Genomic DNA, 15551 nt, shown 5'->3' on the forward strand with positions numbered 1-15551 from the left:
GGCGGGCACGGCGAGTGGTGGGCTTTTGGCTTGATGGTCGTGGGCTTTGGTGACGGCAACATCGCATGTTGCAGTGCTTAGCCCCGATGAGCCAGGTCAACACTGCATATGTGCCGACAAGAATGCAGCACGCCCCGACTCATCGCATTCGACATTCTGGCATTCCGGCGTCTGATTAGCAGTCCGATAGGACATTTTGCCAGAGCGTCCAATACGAAAGCCAGCAACATTACCCCCAGAAAAACACGTTCACATTCTCATCGCCTTCGCGTTTTAGCTAATGTTTCTTTCTCACGTCCTTGCAAGAGTTCCTCATTCTTTGTTTGTGACGGGCCAGCAACAGGACAACCGAGGATCCATCGCGCGAGAAGAGGATTCCAAAGGTACATAGATCTAACATGACTTCGTAATACGATTATCCACGTCAAGTGCCTAGCTTTTGGAAACATACGATCGCGACAGAAGCATGGATCTTATCATAGAGAGGCTCACTTCTGTTTCCCCAAAAAACCAAAAAAAGCACCTCGAAAAAATAAAATCAACACGTCACCAAAGAAATTATGGTAGGCTGCATCACCGTGCTCTTAAACCACCAAGACATTTATAGGTACGTAAAATAAGAGACCATGCGCAAAAAAGCGGCACCGCAAGGTTTTGTACAGACAAAACTACAAACAGCTCCCAAAACTGACCTTACCGTGAAACAGTTCTCAAGGTACTGAAACGAGCATGCTAGTCTCCAAAACTACACAAGGAGAGCCTGGAATCAGGATGAGATGTCGCAAAAAGCGAAGCCAGGCGTCGCGACTTCATACCATCAAATTAAACAATCGCCCCTTCACAATGAGAGACGTCACTAGCCATTCCTTTCTTTTTGGTCCCCTTCATCTTGTTGGTACAGCACATGATTCGCAGAAATTGACCAAGATACATAGTGTAGATTCTCAAATTAACTTTACCCATCTTCACATTCTGTCTTCTCTCTTACGTGGAGCACAAGTAATGATTTCATCAACCCTCAAAATCATCTCGGCAGCCTCAGTCGCAGAGAGCAGTATGGCCTGCTTTACTTTAAATGACTCGGAGATCCCCCGTTCCACCATATCTCCCACCTGCCGCAGGTTAAGATCAGAGTGTTCAGTATTCCGGAGCCAAATGTGTTGACAGTCGGTGAGTTCATTCATTAGTTAAATGGACAAAAAACGGGTGAAAACATGATGTAGACATGTCATACATGTCTCCCTGTACTAAAAAAAGCCACAACATTTTAAGGCCTAATTTCTAGTTCATTTGGCAAACATTTCTACACCATCTTCTCCACATAAGAAGGGTAAAGCACAACTCCTATCATCACAAGAGAATATCCAAAACAAAGGTCAAAGAATGAAACAGAAATTCGCAACTGCAACTTACAGAACCGGAAATGACATCAATCCCTGCAGTGCATCCTTCCTTGTGGTGCTCTGCACGAAGCTGAGAAATCAGCTCGGCACTATCCAGACCGGCATTATCTGCAATGATTGTTGGAATGGCCAAAAGTGCCCTTGAAAATGCTTCAATAGCATGGGATTTCTTTCCAGGAGTCCTACGAGCCAGCTCATCAATGTCCTTTGCCATAACCATCTCAGGCCATCCCCCTCCAAGTATAACCCTACTATCATTTACTGTCTGAGAGAGCACGCACAAGGCATCATGCAAAGATCTCTCAGCCTCATCCAGCACATGATGGCTGCCATACAGTTGAAGACATGAATTAAAAAACAAGTCAAGAAAAGAAGTGACTGCAATTTCATCCTCTTAATTAACATATATAGTAATGCTGTGTGTACTAAAACCAGTAAGCAACGAAGTGATGTAACAGACTACCAATGCACCTTTAAACATGTGGATTGTATTGCACATTCAAAAAGACTATCACATCGCCGAATATACCCAAATACTATACGATTCTTGTTATACCTAGCATTGTCAACATATCTAAAAGTACTAATAGGCATACAATTTTTATACAAGTTTCTAGCAATCGCTTCTCCTAGACAACAGTCATTTTTACACAGATAACAAATAATCGTGCATGACATAAGAGTTTGTACACCAATCGTTGTCAACACTTTATATACCTAACATTACTGCAAATGTAATTTTCACAGGCTAAGTAGGAGACAATTAATATGAGACTACACATACACACAAACCATGTGCATTTTACATTGTTACGTCAAAATAATCAAAGTAAAACAGCATCCCACTTCACTTGGACATGCAGACAAGCACCATGAGAAGCTCGCCGAAGAAATGAATAAAGTGAGGCATTTTGTAATATAAATCAAGTTAATCTAAATAAGGGTCTTACCAACAAGTGTCCCTAGGACATTTGTTAAAGATACTTCATAAAGAGAGTTTTGTTTTCGAAGTACCTATCAGTTTAGAAGAACAGTTAATGCCAACCTAGAAGTTAGAAATTTGACACTGAATGTAGCGATATATATTCTGATTTGTGAAATAGCCAGCTAAGGAATCACAGAATTTTCACCACATTTTCTCTAGATCATGTATTCTGAAAAATCCAGCTACAAAAGATTATGTATGTCACGCATGGTTTTATAACTTGAAAGTAACTCATTGGCCGAGGAATTTAATGAAACACCTTGCAGCTCTCAACATGACAAGAGAAGGAGGAAGAAAGAATTTCGTAAGACAAGGCAGAAAAAGTACAATGCCATACCTTGCGCCTCGCAATACGATTGTACATGCCTGACCCATTTCAACACCAGAAAAGTGAATCAGCTTGTCCTCGCCAATCATAATTTCCTCAATGAGCTTGCAGTGTCCAAGCTTAACTGACTCTGGATTGTCAAAGGTTGATGCAATCTCACCACCAGTCACCAAGGCCAGGCGCTCAATACCTTCAAAATCAGCATGCTCAATTGCAAGTATTCCTGCATCTGCAAACAGCTCCTCTGGAAAATTGTATATCAACTGTCTATTGACAAAGCAGTTAATCCCATGTGCTATGATTTTCTGCACCTTTTCCCTCATCTTCTCTTTCTCAGCCCCCTCAATCTCAGCGACCTTAGACATAGAATCGACACGAACACGAGCCCCATAGATCTTCACTTTGTCAGTGTCCATTGCAGTATTTGCCACCAAAATCTTAGCATTTTCTATGCGCCTTGGTTGTCCAATACCTATCTTCTTGTCAAGAATAAATCTGCACAAAGGTATAGCGCTCAATCAGTTTTGTTAAGCATTCTTAGATGTCAGGTTTGGCTGTACTATGCAAAATAAACAACAGAAGATGTTACTAAACCATATACGACAGCGATTGAGTGTCGATCATGATGGTTGGAATACACAGTAGAATTTTGATGGAACATTCCAATACCAAAGAAAATGCCAAATATGTGTGCATCAAAATGAGGGAGTTATTCATCAACTTATTGCCTACTGTATTAGATGTGTGGTTGATAGAGCCCCCATGAGAACTAAGCAAAAAAGGGAATATTTGGTAATCTCACCCTTCATCCAGAAAAGAATCCTTCAAAGATCCTCCTGGTTTCTTGATTATCTGAATAGCTTCTAAGTCAGTACTACCCTGCAAGTGCCAACAGAAAAGTGGCATCAGATGGTGGAACCAAGACAACAATCCATATGTTGTATCACCGATCTCATCATCATAAAAGTTAACTATGAAGGGAGCATCTGAGGGCAACATAACATTCATCACACTGCTACATTTAAGATCTTGTGGTTTAAGTTTAAGAAATCCTACAGATGTTAAGAACGGGCATTCCTGATAATATCCATGTCTACCCGCTTGAAACTCATAATGAACTGAGTGAGTGAATATACAAATAACCCAATCAAGAGAGCACACAAATCCTCTTTTTTCACGGCTATGGTTTGAAAAGCTTCCGAAAATACAAAATTTTATAAATTTGAGAGTATCCATTAACAAAATTAAATCCAAATTTTTTTAGGAAAATCCCTGATAAAGCATCGCTAGTATCCCAAACTATAGGGAAATTAACTGCACTCTAACCTCGCCGATCCAGTTTTGGGCCCCTAGTTTGAAGGGGATTTTTCCAACTCAATCAAAAGGCTCTACCTAAAGTCCATATGTGCAAAATTACTTTGATGCACAGATAAATCAAACAGGAAAACAAAAATGCAAAAATATTCACACGAGAGAAGAAGAGACTAGGATCTTAAATTATAGCTTACTGTTGGTTTTTACCTTTATCATTAAGGACAAAACACATTGCTCACCTTTAACCTCATAACGGCATCCACAGCCAACTTAGCAAAATGTTCCTTGTCTTGTGACAGAATTTTGGAACTCAAAGTAGTCATTGCAATTTTCATCAAGTCCGACATAAATTTCTCTGCATCATGCAACGCATCAGGCAACAAATAGTATCAGAAAGGGGTGCAAATAACTGGTGACCTGCATCCCTCAAAGATATAAGCATCCACTACCTAGGATGTAGGATATTGCATGGGGTAAGGATAAACAGGCTAGTAAACTGTTTACCAATCATCACTTTCATTCATGCATTCAGTGTGCACTAAGCAAATTCTAAAATAAAAATATGGGAAAAAACTTCCTTAGGTGAGCCAATGGATCAAAAAAAATGCAAGAGACACAAGAAAGCAAACAGAACAAGAGGCGACAGGCATACCTGCATCCGCTTTATTATCCATAACCTTTTGCAACAAAGCATTACGAGCACATTCAGCTGCCATCCGAAAGCCTAAAATTGAAAAGTGAACAACCACCATCATTATTTGAAAACACATAGATTTCACATTCACAGAACAATACTAGAGAAACAGAGATTGTAAATATTTTCAAAAACTTATATTTTTGACTAGTAAAAAGTGAATTCTTTTAGAATGGAGATCAACTATTACCAATTAACCAATCGACTGAAAATTTAGGAGAATCTCAACAAAATTTAAAAGAGATAACATGACAAATAAAATTTTCACCAATTTTATACGAACAAAAATACCACTGCAATTAATTACAACCATGATGAACTTCCTGCATACTGCAGGCAAAACTTTTGAGACAACCGACCACATGTTGCATATGCGCATTTAAATAAGACAATAGAGGCCCCCCAAAAAATGTAAAATCACAGAAAGACACGAACCGGATATTATCGTCATGGGATGGATCTTGGTTGCAACCAATTTCTCTGCCTCCCTCAAAAGTTCCCCAGCCAGAACGACGACCGAAGTTGTCCCATCACCCACTTCATCATCTTGCGCTTTGGAGATATCTAGTATTTATATTAAGGACGATGATCACATTATACAAAACAAAATCTCATCTTTGGCTACGAAATGAGGACATCCTTTACTTTTCTTGAAGAAATATCTATACCGCCGATAAATATCTACAACTTCAAGGATACCAACCAACACTTTAGCAGCCGGATTGTCTACGTGAAGAGATTTCAGGATCGTCGCGCCGTCATTAGTGACAGTAACTTGATGCCCTCGACCAGTCGATTGCAGAATTTTATCCTGCTCCAAACAGGCGGCACATAGTCAACTCGAGACGAATAATTCACTTAGCAAACGAGAATTCCTCGCCGACATCGAACGACACACCTAAGCAACAACTAGTGCCTACCATTCCCTTCGGCCCCAACGTGGTCTTCACCAGGTCCGCTATAGCCATGGCTCCGACGAAGGAGGCCTGCGTCAAAAACGAAGCGAACTCCCATCAAAATTCAATCGTTTTTCATTCAAACACCATCGACAGCAGAAGACACGAGATGGGAAGCCAAAGTAGAAGGGATTCACTCGTCGGAACAGGGGTTGCTTGGTTATCAAGCATCCTCCGAATTCCCACTCACTCGCGACAAGCATGAAAGCACGTTCTCAGCGAGAAAGCAACGCCCAAAAAAAAAAAAAAAAAGCGGGAAAAAACCCACCATCCTGGCGCGCTCGCCTTTCTCCTCGCTCGCTTCATCCTTGAGAATTCTGTGGACCTGCAACATCCGCCGAGAGTCAGTAGAAAGACAGAACCGACTCCCATGCCGGAAGGCGAACGGATATAGAGTCGAGCTCTGAGGCGCCGACGTACCGCCATTGGAAGACCAGCTCGAAGCTGAAGTGGCGAATCTGCTGTGACGCGAACGGAGCGATCGGGAGGGAAAAAAAGGAACGAAATCGGCCGACGAGACAGTGCGAAGAAAGCAGTGGCGAAGAGTCGCGAAGGCGCTGGAGGGGTCCGGTCGGTTCCGTAGCGAGCCGAGCGGTTCAGCATGGGGGCCGGGCCGAATCGGAGGAAATTAGACCGGTTTTCGTGCGCGATCCGCGATCCGATGTTTCGAACGATTTTTTTCTTCGATGGCGTACGTAATCGTATGACGTGTTTGACAATTATTTTATTCTTGAAAATAATTTTTGCTTATAAATATTTTGCTTGATTCTATTCACTAAATGAATTTCTAAGCATTCGAAGGTATTTGTTAATTATACAAAATTTTTATTTTAGGAATAAAAATGTATTTGATACGACTTAAAATTTTATAATTTTTTAATAAATTAAACAATTTTATTACATTTTCTCTTTTTCATCTTTCATTCTTCTTCCTTCTCTAGTCAATTGTCAAACTTGGAAACCTCAACCTCAAGGTGGTTGGGTGAGCATGAGCCTCGCCTCGGCCGCCGGGTAGCAAGGCTCTAACGACTAGTTAGAGGAAGAAGAAGAGTAAAAAAAAAAACTTGATTTTAGAATTGTTTTCAGAAATTAAAAAGTAATTTTTTTTTTTAACTTTTGATTCTATTGAACAAAAATGTTACTAAACGATTCTGTTTATCTTATAATCCGGAGGATAAAACAATAGAAATATGCATTGGTTGATACATATCAACTAGGAGCCCGTAGTGACTAGTGATGTACTAAGCTGACAATAATTGAAAAGTCACCGATATTATCCAATTTTGCATGTGTTTCGCTAGAATTTCTCCTGCGACTAAACATAACTTACAACTTTATATGGAATAGAGCTGCACATATACAAACCATGTCAAACAAATTATGTTGGAATTTAATTAACAACATAGTTTGAAAACATAAAGATGTTACGCTGGAATTTAAAGGACAACACAATACTGGGGAAAGATAAGTATTCCGGAATTTAGTTGACGACCCGAATTCAAAGCTACAATAGGAGAATAGAGTACAAGAAAGTAAAGATACTAAAAGGGTAGTAAACTTGTTTGGTTTGTGCGGGGTTGATCCAACCCCTAGATCGAGCACGCCGATCGCCAGGGCGATGGCGGCGGCATGGGAGGCGCGTGCGATTAAAGGCGGAGAAGGTGGAGCTCACGAGCTTGCTGGTAATGGCTACCGTCGATGGCAACGATGGGGCTGTTGGTAGTGGGGCCGCGCTAAACCGAGGCCGGCAATGAACCCGGGGAACGCATTTGGGTGGTTGAAAGTGAACTACTGGCACGACACGGGAAAAGCAATTCTTCGTATGCTGGATTTTGCCCATTTGCAGGTGCGGTTTTAGCTGGTCAGGCATTCACGCTTGTTGCAATCAATAAAGAATGATCTATTGAAATTTTAGGCCATCTTTGGAGAAAATGAAGGCACTTAAATCCCTAATTTGGAATTTTCCCATGATTTAATTTATTGGCATAAAAAAGTTTGAACAAATGATTCCATCATGAAAAAGAATGCGACCTTAAGCTGAGGTCGTTCTGAAGTTTAGAATGATCTAAGGTCCATAATGAATGACTCCGAAGAATGATGGACTATCTTTCTATGTTGCTGATGTCGTTATGCTGCTGCTCAGAGGGGTCGCGTGTGCCGCCCGCTCGCCCTGCCGCACAGAATGGCGTTCTTAGGAATCGGGTACTCGTCCCTCAGCGAAGTCGAGGTGGTGTAGACTTGCATATAGAATTGCTGCCCGAGGTACTGTCTCGCCCAGGACTCCGATCGCAGGTTCCACATTCCGACGTTGTCGAGCGGAATGTAAATAGCCGACCAGGACTTGGGGTACACCTGCATTCAGCAAGCACAGGAGAGTGTTGAAGTTAATGTCTAGGAATGGCGAAACACTACGCAGAACTGCAAAAGAGACTTCATTTTCGGTTTTCGCCGCGCGCATAAGCACTCGGTCGAGTCCAACAGCTTCATGAGAATTTTCTCACCTGAATGGTGCAACGAGAGACGCCATCTCGAAGATTGTACTGGTTCCTGCTGGCCGGCGTCCATTGTCCTCCATCCATACTGTAATATCAGGCAAATCGCAGTCCGACATAAGCAACAGACGGTTGAATGATCATAGACCGATCAATCCAGAAGGAAAACATAGGTGGAATTCTTACCCGACTACAAAGAAAGCATAGCCATTGAGGTGCCAGCTTTGTATGGTGTCCTCACTGTTTTCGAAGACGATCTCGATATAGGCTCTGTAGTCAACTCTCATCACCGACGTGTCGAGGTATATCCCGCTGCCTGTAGGGTTGTCAGAGATGCTCCCGACACGAAAAACTCCATCGATCTTGAAGTAGTCGGCGAGCTTTAGAGGAGTATCCGCTGGGATGAAGGACACGCTGTTGACCGCGTATCTCTGTTTCCCATTGACAGGACCAGCAGAATTGGCAAGTCTGATGGTTCTCGTCGTGTTGATCATGCCATAGTGGTATGAGCCTTGTGGATTCGGCCTCGGTCCACTCGCCGTAAGATTCGTCCTGAAACATACCCATTCAAATGCGATGATAAGAAGGACGGATTTGGCAAGATCTTTCGACAATTCTTTCGTCAACACAAATAGGCCTGGAAACACAGCTTTACCGGATAGAGCGTGCCTGGTTCAAGGACCAGTCGATCTGGGTTGTCGGACCACCAGGAACAGGACCTGAGACGGGGCCGGCAGAGTTGCTGTAATGGAGGACGCCTGTTGTGGTCAAAACTTGTGTGGTGAAGCGAGAGGAGACCACGATGTAATAGTCTTTTCCTGGCTGGTCAGCTGTTACGAGGACTGACAGCGATTGGCCCACGTGCACGTCGAGCGACTCGTAAGTGTTTTGAACCGTATGTGTACCCTCTACCTCGGCGAGCACCATTTTGTGGCCTTGGATGCGGAAGTTGAGGGAATTCATCAACCCCACGTTAGATATCCTAAGCCTGTAGGTCTTTCCTGCAATAGATACAGAGGAATCAAGCTTAGAATACCAAATGCGCCGAACCACATGCAAACTGAGAGAACTCAAGGTACAATGTCTTCGACGTCTAATGATAATATGTCGCCTTAGAAATTCAAACCTGTTTCATTCTCGAGGAAAAAGCACTGAAATATCAGAAAGAAAGAGCACATTGGACAAGACCTTTAACATACCTTGTTCCACAGTGAAAGAAGCTCCGCTTCCACGGCCATTGATGAGTATACCGTCAGGGAATGGCAGCACCTTACCATTGTCAAGAATGGCCCTCAAATCCTGCAATTGCACACGCGAGAAAGTTATCTTCGTAGTTCAAGTGCATGCTCTCAGTACAGAAGTTACTTCAATACACTCGTATACTGCCATCATTTAGAATACTAATTGCCCTAGGGACGTGACCGGCGTGGCGTGAAAGTCATCTCACATCGGATGTGGAAATGGAAAAGACAACAAGAACAGAACAATGTTTTTCATTATTACAGGGACCCGTGGAGTAAATCAATGGATCACCATTCATTTCCTAAGTCTTGCAAATTGCTGCTATAATCCGAACTTAAATTTGTCTCCATTGTTCATCCTCTACCCCCACCAATTCCCGCTGATTATGGCGTAATAGCATATCGACAATTAAGACGGAGTCAAGAAAGATAGCTTCAATTGAAATAGACTTCTGCAATACCATCAACAAGTCAAACAGTGAACCCCCATCTCACTTTTCACTTAAAGAGGAGTTGGAACCACGGAGAAAAATTACCATGAACAGTGGATATTTAACTAGAAAGCTACTTGTGTTTTTAAAAGTTACACTAACAACCATTATGACCTTCAAAAGTAGGTACCGGTCGCCTTTACAAACCATTTAATCAAATTAAATCCACCCGATAGTAACTCAACCAAGCCACTTTACTGACTTGTCCGAGTTATCGAAAGGATAAGCTAATACACTCCAGACGACAGTGATTAGTTCATAGGTGTACATACCGTGTGATTGGCCTTGTACCAATCTCCGATGAGGACGGTGTAATCGCCAGCAGGGGGCGGGAATGGGACCGGTATCAGTGGCCGGCTGAGGATCCTGATGCCCCCGAACCCACCGGCAGCCTTGTGGAATGCGAGGGAGGGGAAGTAATAGAAGCTTCCGATCTGGTCCTTGACTTGAAGGATGTAGGTGAAGTTCTTGCCTGGAGGGATTGGGCAGGTGGTTCCATAGACTCCATCCTCAAAGGAATTCCTCCTCTGCTGGATTCCATTCCTGCACATTCATGTTTTTTACAGCACCACAATTAGTTTTCCTTCAATTGTAAGTCCAATCCCCTAATTGGGTAACTTTGATTTCCTCCTACAGAAAAGACAAAACTCCAATAGAAGTCATCTTATCATTATTGTCTGCTCAAAGTACAAGCTGTTGCAATTGGATGACTATTGAATTGGAACACCATGTGAGCTACGCTATGAAAGCAAGTTAGTGGGGTAGTTCCCACTCGTCTGTCGTGAAATGTAGCAGTGGGAGGAGACCTAAAACTGAAGCTGGACCACAAATTTGAATGTGGAAAAAGATTGGAGAAGCTGTCCGAGGTACGAGTTTGACGAAGCAGCTACCGACAGCCCCTAACATGACAATTAATACACGACCCCAATTGCAAAAACACCGATTTGGTTGGTGATATCACATCATTTAGTGCCGGCTTTTCATAAAGATAGGAAAAGAGAAAATAGAACATATTCCTCTTCCAGCCCATAAAAATCGTTACTTTTTAATCTGATTGGAGGGACCGGTCACTGTGAAGAGACGGATAGCAGAATGGAGTGGACTCTCCTCTCTCACTTAAAATGGGCCTAGGCCCAACCACAGTGCGAATCAATCATGGTGTAATTCGTGCGTTTTAGGTGAGGTTTCGGTCCGCGGGGCCCACCGCTGATCCCGCCAATCCACGTGATGTGAACCGAAATGGAGCAGCAAAAAGCTTTTTGCAAATCGATAATTCACACGCAAAACTGTCTGAATTGAAATCTAGGCAGTGTGAAACGAGAACCCTGAAAGGAAAATGGATCTGATCTACAGAGAGAATCTACAACCTCCCTAGGGAGAGAATGGAGTTTGATGTCCCATGTCTGGAACACCTGGATTGCATTTAATTCTTGAAATTGACATGTGCCAAGAGAAAAAGAAAAACAAGGATCTAATCACATGAACCCCGTTAATGTGCACACATTCCCTTGTCGAGGGAGAATATTTTTATAGATTCATGAAGGTTCTGCATCGATTTCTTTCCAGATTCAGTAAATTCGTTTAGAAGGGAAATTCACGAGGGAGAGGGAGACGGACCATGAGAGGAGGAAAGGCTCGTTCAGGCTGTTGATGACGTTGATGATAAGGTTGTCGTTGGTGACGGAGTAGATGTCGGGACCCGGGAATTGTCCATTGATGAGTATGCCCTGCGGAACAAAAAAACAGAGAGAACATCACTACCCATCATCGCTACACGTCGCACGGATTGATAGGGTCGTTCATTTTCAAGATCCGAAGCGGTTTCCTTCTTCCTCTTCTTCCTGGTTCGCGTGCACATCAGCATGATAGAGAGAGAGAGAGAGATTGAAGAGTCACCTGCTGGCGAACGCCGAGCGGGTAAATGTCGCCGTAAGTGACATTCCAGTTGAAGAACCTGTAGGGGTCCTCGGCTCCTGCAATGGCGAGAAAAGCGACGCACGCGCACAGGAAGAGGGCGCCCGCACCCTCCAGTCCCTGCCTCATCCTCTCTTTTCACTCAAAGCCAAAGCTACGAAAAACACTCCTCTGTTTTCTGCCCTCTGTTTTCCCCTTCTCTCACTCTCACTCTCTCTCTCTCTCTCTCTCTCTCTCTCTAGGGGGGTACTTAAGTCTGGGTGACAGGGTCGTGGCTTAGGGGGAGAGATATAAAAAGAGTGGGAGTGGGTAGGGGAAGCGAGTGGATTCACCGAGGACGAACGAAAAGAGAAAGGAGAGCCCAATTGGTGAGCCGCAAAGGAAGGAAGGAAGGAAGGAGGAGGAAATGGGGCAAGCTCGTGATGAATAATTAAGGAGGGAAAGACGTGTCGGTGGTGGGGTCAAAGCGAAGGCGGGATTATATTAAAAGCGAAGGTCGCCATTAGAACTCCGCCCGCTTTGTCTTCCACATGGGTGTGGGCTGTCCTCTGCTGTTTTCTTGAGAGAGAGAGAGAGAGAGAGATGACTGGAAAATGGTAATTTCCTTTTTTGAGATGATGGGAAAGTGGCGATTTTTCCATTTTTTTGGATTTTCTGGGGATGTAGAGAGAGAGAGAGAGAGAGAGAGATAGATATGACTGGAAAAAAAGTAATTTCCCCTTTTTGAGATGATTGGAAAGTAGGTGATGAATTTTCCTTTCTTTGGATTTTGCGCCCATCAAATGCGCCATTGTTGAATATTTCCCCTTGCTAATTAGGTAAGTCACGTTCATTTTGTGGCAACCAGTTCAAAATTAAAGGGCAAGTAGGTGCATAAACAGAAGTAAATCTCTCTCGATTCTCTGTCTATTTTTGATGTATGGTAACTCGAATCGTCCTCCTACCATATAAAGAGTACGACAGCCATATTATCTTCATTGCAATCTTGCTAGTTTAGGGACAATCTTTGCACACAATTCGAGAGATTGATGTCATTTAAATCTCTATTTTAGGTGACGATCATTCGAGGCTCGTTGTATCCGATGGTCTTGCGTGATTAGAATGGTGAGTCGTGTGACGGGTTTAAAATAAAACGGGCTATTGCTAGATGAAATGATCAATTTTAATGATATCATGACAAGATTGCACGCAAAAGACGGTCTTTCCCTTGTGCCGTCCGAGAGAATCTGGCCATTAGAAAATAGTGATGATGACGAGGTTGCTCACGGTCGGACAATCCTTAGTCTTTTTCCTTTGTAATTCACCTGACACCATGACTTATTATAGATTATTCACGTTCCACTCCATGTGGCTCAAGGTAAACACAAATATTGATTGACAAGCCAGGTACTTAATTGGGGCCCTTGAGATTTGAGATAATTTAATATTACAGTTTAGGTTCACTAATAACGATACACTCGGAAAGAATGATTTACTCGGAAAAACATGTTAACAAGTTAGCTTAAGCCACTTGCTAGAAGTCATTAATTCTTCAAGTTCAACCACCCTTCCTATCCATGGACGACAAGTTATGGACCCCTGCCGCATGGAAAATTGATTAAATGTAAGGGCGTGCGATGTTAGAGGTCGTAACCCATCGGTTATGGGGAGGTCGGGAGGAAATGCTCAATCCTTTTTGTAAATGTGTTAGGGCACGTTTGGTAACGATTTTATTTCCGAAAGTATATTTTGATCAGAAATGATTTTTTTTTTATTATGTTCCCAGGAACACATTCTAAGCATTTTAAGCCGTTTGGTAACTATCGAAAACTTTTGATTATAGAATAAAATTGCATTTGGTACCGTGCTCATTACTTATGTTCCAAATTAATTTCTTTTAATTTATAAATAATTTTTATACTTTTTTCCTTTTTTCTCCTATTCTTCTTCTTCTTCAAGCCGGTCACTGGATTGGCGATCGGCTAGACAAGGGCCGGCGACCTCACCAAGCATCGCCGGCCCTCAGTGAGGCCGGCCCTCGTTGGTTGAGCCTCGCTGGCAGCTAGGCGAGGTTTGCCTGGCCACCAGCGGGGTTGGGTGAGGCTCGCTTGGCCGCTGGAAATTGGCGGACGGCGGTGGACGGCAAATGGCAGTGACGGGCAATGGCGGACGGCGGTGACGAGCAGTGGCAAATAGTGGCGAACGTCAATAGAGGAGGGGAGAGAAGGCTTCCACTTTTTTTAATTCTTTTTTTTGTTCCCAGAACAAGAATCATTTTTTTTTTTTTACTCTAAATCTGTTACCGGAACAAAATTTTTACCAAACATGATTTTATTCCCAAACTACTCCCAGGAACAAAGAATCAAAATTTGACCATGTTTGGATGGTTACTAAAGAGGGCCTTATTGTTTGGTTCTCGAAATGCGTCGACATGTGGTATGATAATTTTGTGTAGCCATGATACATGGGGAAATTTTTCCAAAAAGTCAACTTATTTCATGCGGTAATTCAATTCTAAACATTTTAATTATATCAATTTAGTTTTAACCCTCTCGAAAATTTGCTAATGTAATCATTTTAGCTAATTTTGATTGAAAATTGATATGGTGTGAACTGCACCGATATAGACATTTTTTTTTAGCTTTAAGAAAATTTTCCGATTTTTTTATTAATTTTTTTTTTTCTTCATAGGGCTGGGGGGAGGGTTGGGCTTTGCGGCCCTCGGCCAGTGACCGGTAGCCCTGGAAAAGAAAAAAGAAAAAGAAAAGAAGGAATAAAAAATCAATAAAAAATTAGAATTAAATTGACAACTCCTTAGAACAATTAGGATTGAATTGATGATAAATTATTAAAAATTTCAGAGTTAAATCAATATAATAAAAAATTTAGGATTAAATTGGCCTAACATACAATTGATTTAGGATGTTTTCAGACGATCCACTAGTGTCCTCAAGACGGCGGTGCAATTTGCCATTAGGAAAATGAAGCTAATACAGGGGGAAAGGAATAAAGAAAATAACGATGACAAGGTCAACTGCACGAAGCAGCCAATCGACTTAAAGTCGCGTTTTCCCATGATGCGACTTGATGAGCGAGAGCTGAGAGCCTGAGGCGGCATCATGAAGCATGGAAGGAGTGTGCATGAATCCGGTCTCCTCAATAATCGCACCGCCTGCTGGACCAGACGATGCCACGTTATTACGACCAACCCTCGCAACGCGGCAACGCCGAACGCACCACGTGCTCAGATGAACAAAAACCAAAACCAAAAGCAAACCTTCCATGTTACGACCTTCGACGCGCTTTCTGAGTCCCCATCTTTCGTCGATGTTGCGTCCATATACCGCCAAAACCGCTCGTCGTACTTGGATCGAGGGGGAGGGTCCCGCTTTCGTGCGGAATTAGCGGGCCTCGTTGATGCCCGAACGGACCCGGCATGCGCATGGCGAAAGCTACGAGATGGGCAACAAAATCAGGCGTTGGGTCCTTTGATGAACCAACCCCGTATCTTTGCCGTAGGAACTCATTTGTGAGACCACGAGGCAATCGAGGGTTCGAAATTTGGAACCTGACTTCTCTCGATCAATCGGAGTGAGTTTCTAGCCACTCGGTCAGCTGCCGCTGTGCTGCTACAGGCTCGATTTCTCTCTCTCTCTCTCTCTCTCTGCGACCATGCAGACGGCCATCGACTTAACCAGGAGGAACCAGAGGCCAGTACGTTCCTCCATTTACTGGCTTCTAATGGACATCGACA

The 15551-nt window shown here is 42.9% G+C and overlaps 2 protein-coding genes across 2 annotated transcripts; both read right to left on the reverse strand.

The window, feature by feature from the left end:
* Window positions 1-552: 552 nt before the first annotated feature.
* LOC104448896 (T-complex protein 1 subunit beta) lies at window positions 553-6251 on the reverse strand. The gene is made up of 11 exons (XM_018876714.2): window positions 6101-6251; window positions 5949-6005; window positions 5645-5710; window positions 5424-5535; window positions 5160-5288; window positions 4683-4754; window positions 4270-4385; window positions 3519-3595; window positions 2726-3211; window positions 1414-1729; window positions 553-1112 (listed from the first exon to the last, which is right to left on the reverse strand). Exons 1-11 carry the CDS (start codon window positions 6104-6106, stop codon window positions 966-968), a joined length of 1584 nt encoding a protein of 527 aa, XP_018732259.2. The 5' UTR covers window positions 6107-6251; the 3' UTR covers window positions 553-965.
* A 1375-nt stretch (window positions 6252-7626) lies between these two features.
* Window positions 7627-12215, reverse strand: LOC104448897 (L-ascorbate oxidase homolog). Its single transcript, XM_010062835.3, has 8 exons — window positions 11801-12215; window positions 11522-11631; window positions 10177-10447; window positions 9372-9471; window positions 8828-9173; window positions 8359-8724; window positions 8182-8260; window positions 7627-8032 (listed from the first exon to the last, which is right to left on the reverse strand). Exons 1-8 carry the CDS (start codon window positions 11945-11947, stop codon window positions 7820-7822), a joined length of 1632 nt encoding a protein of 543 aa, XP_010061137.2. The 5' UTR covers window positions 11948-12215; the 3' UTR covers window positions 7627-7819.
* Window positions 12216-15551: the final 3336 nt, after the last annotated feature.

The sequence above is a fragment of the Eucalyptus grandis genome, chromosome 6 (genome assembly GCF_016545825.1).
Source record: "Eucalyptus grandis isolate ANBG69807.140 chromosome 6, ASM1654582v1, whole genome shotgun sequence".
NCBI classification, from domain to species: domain Eukaryota; kingdom Viridiplantae; phylum Streptophyta; class Magnoliopsida; order Myrtales; family Myrtaceae; genus Eucalyptus; species Eucalyptus grandis.

What these genes read in the sequence shown, in the direction of transcription:
- LOC104448896 (XM_018876714.2), bottom strand. An exon ending in GGCTGCTAAAGTGTTGGTTG is followed by an intron (nt 5,289 to 5,423) that starts GTATCCTTGAAG and finishes TATAAATACTAG; the next exon opens with ATATCTCCAAAGCGCAAGAT. An exon ending in ATGCCGTTATGAGGTTAAAG is followed by an intron (nt 3,596 to 4,269) that starts GTGAGCAATGTG and finishes TGGCACTTGCAG; the next exon opens with GGTAGTACTGACTTAGAAGC.
- LOC104448897 (XM_010062835.3), bottom strand. Translation starts at nt 11,947, where the DNA reads ATGAGGCAGGGACTGGAGGGTGCGGGCGCCCTCTTCCTGTGCGCGTGC. An exon ending in TTCTTTCACTGTGGAACAAG is followed by an intron (nt 9,174 to 9,371) that starts GTATGTTAAAGG and finishes TATCTATTGCAG; the next exon opens with GAAAGACCTACAGGCTTAGG. An exon ending in TATGCTTTCTTTGTAGTCGG is followed by an intron (nt 8,261 to 8,358) that starts GTAAGAATTCCA and finishes CTGATATTACAG; the next exon opens with TATGGATGGAGGACAATGGA.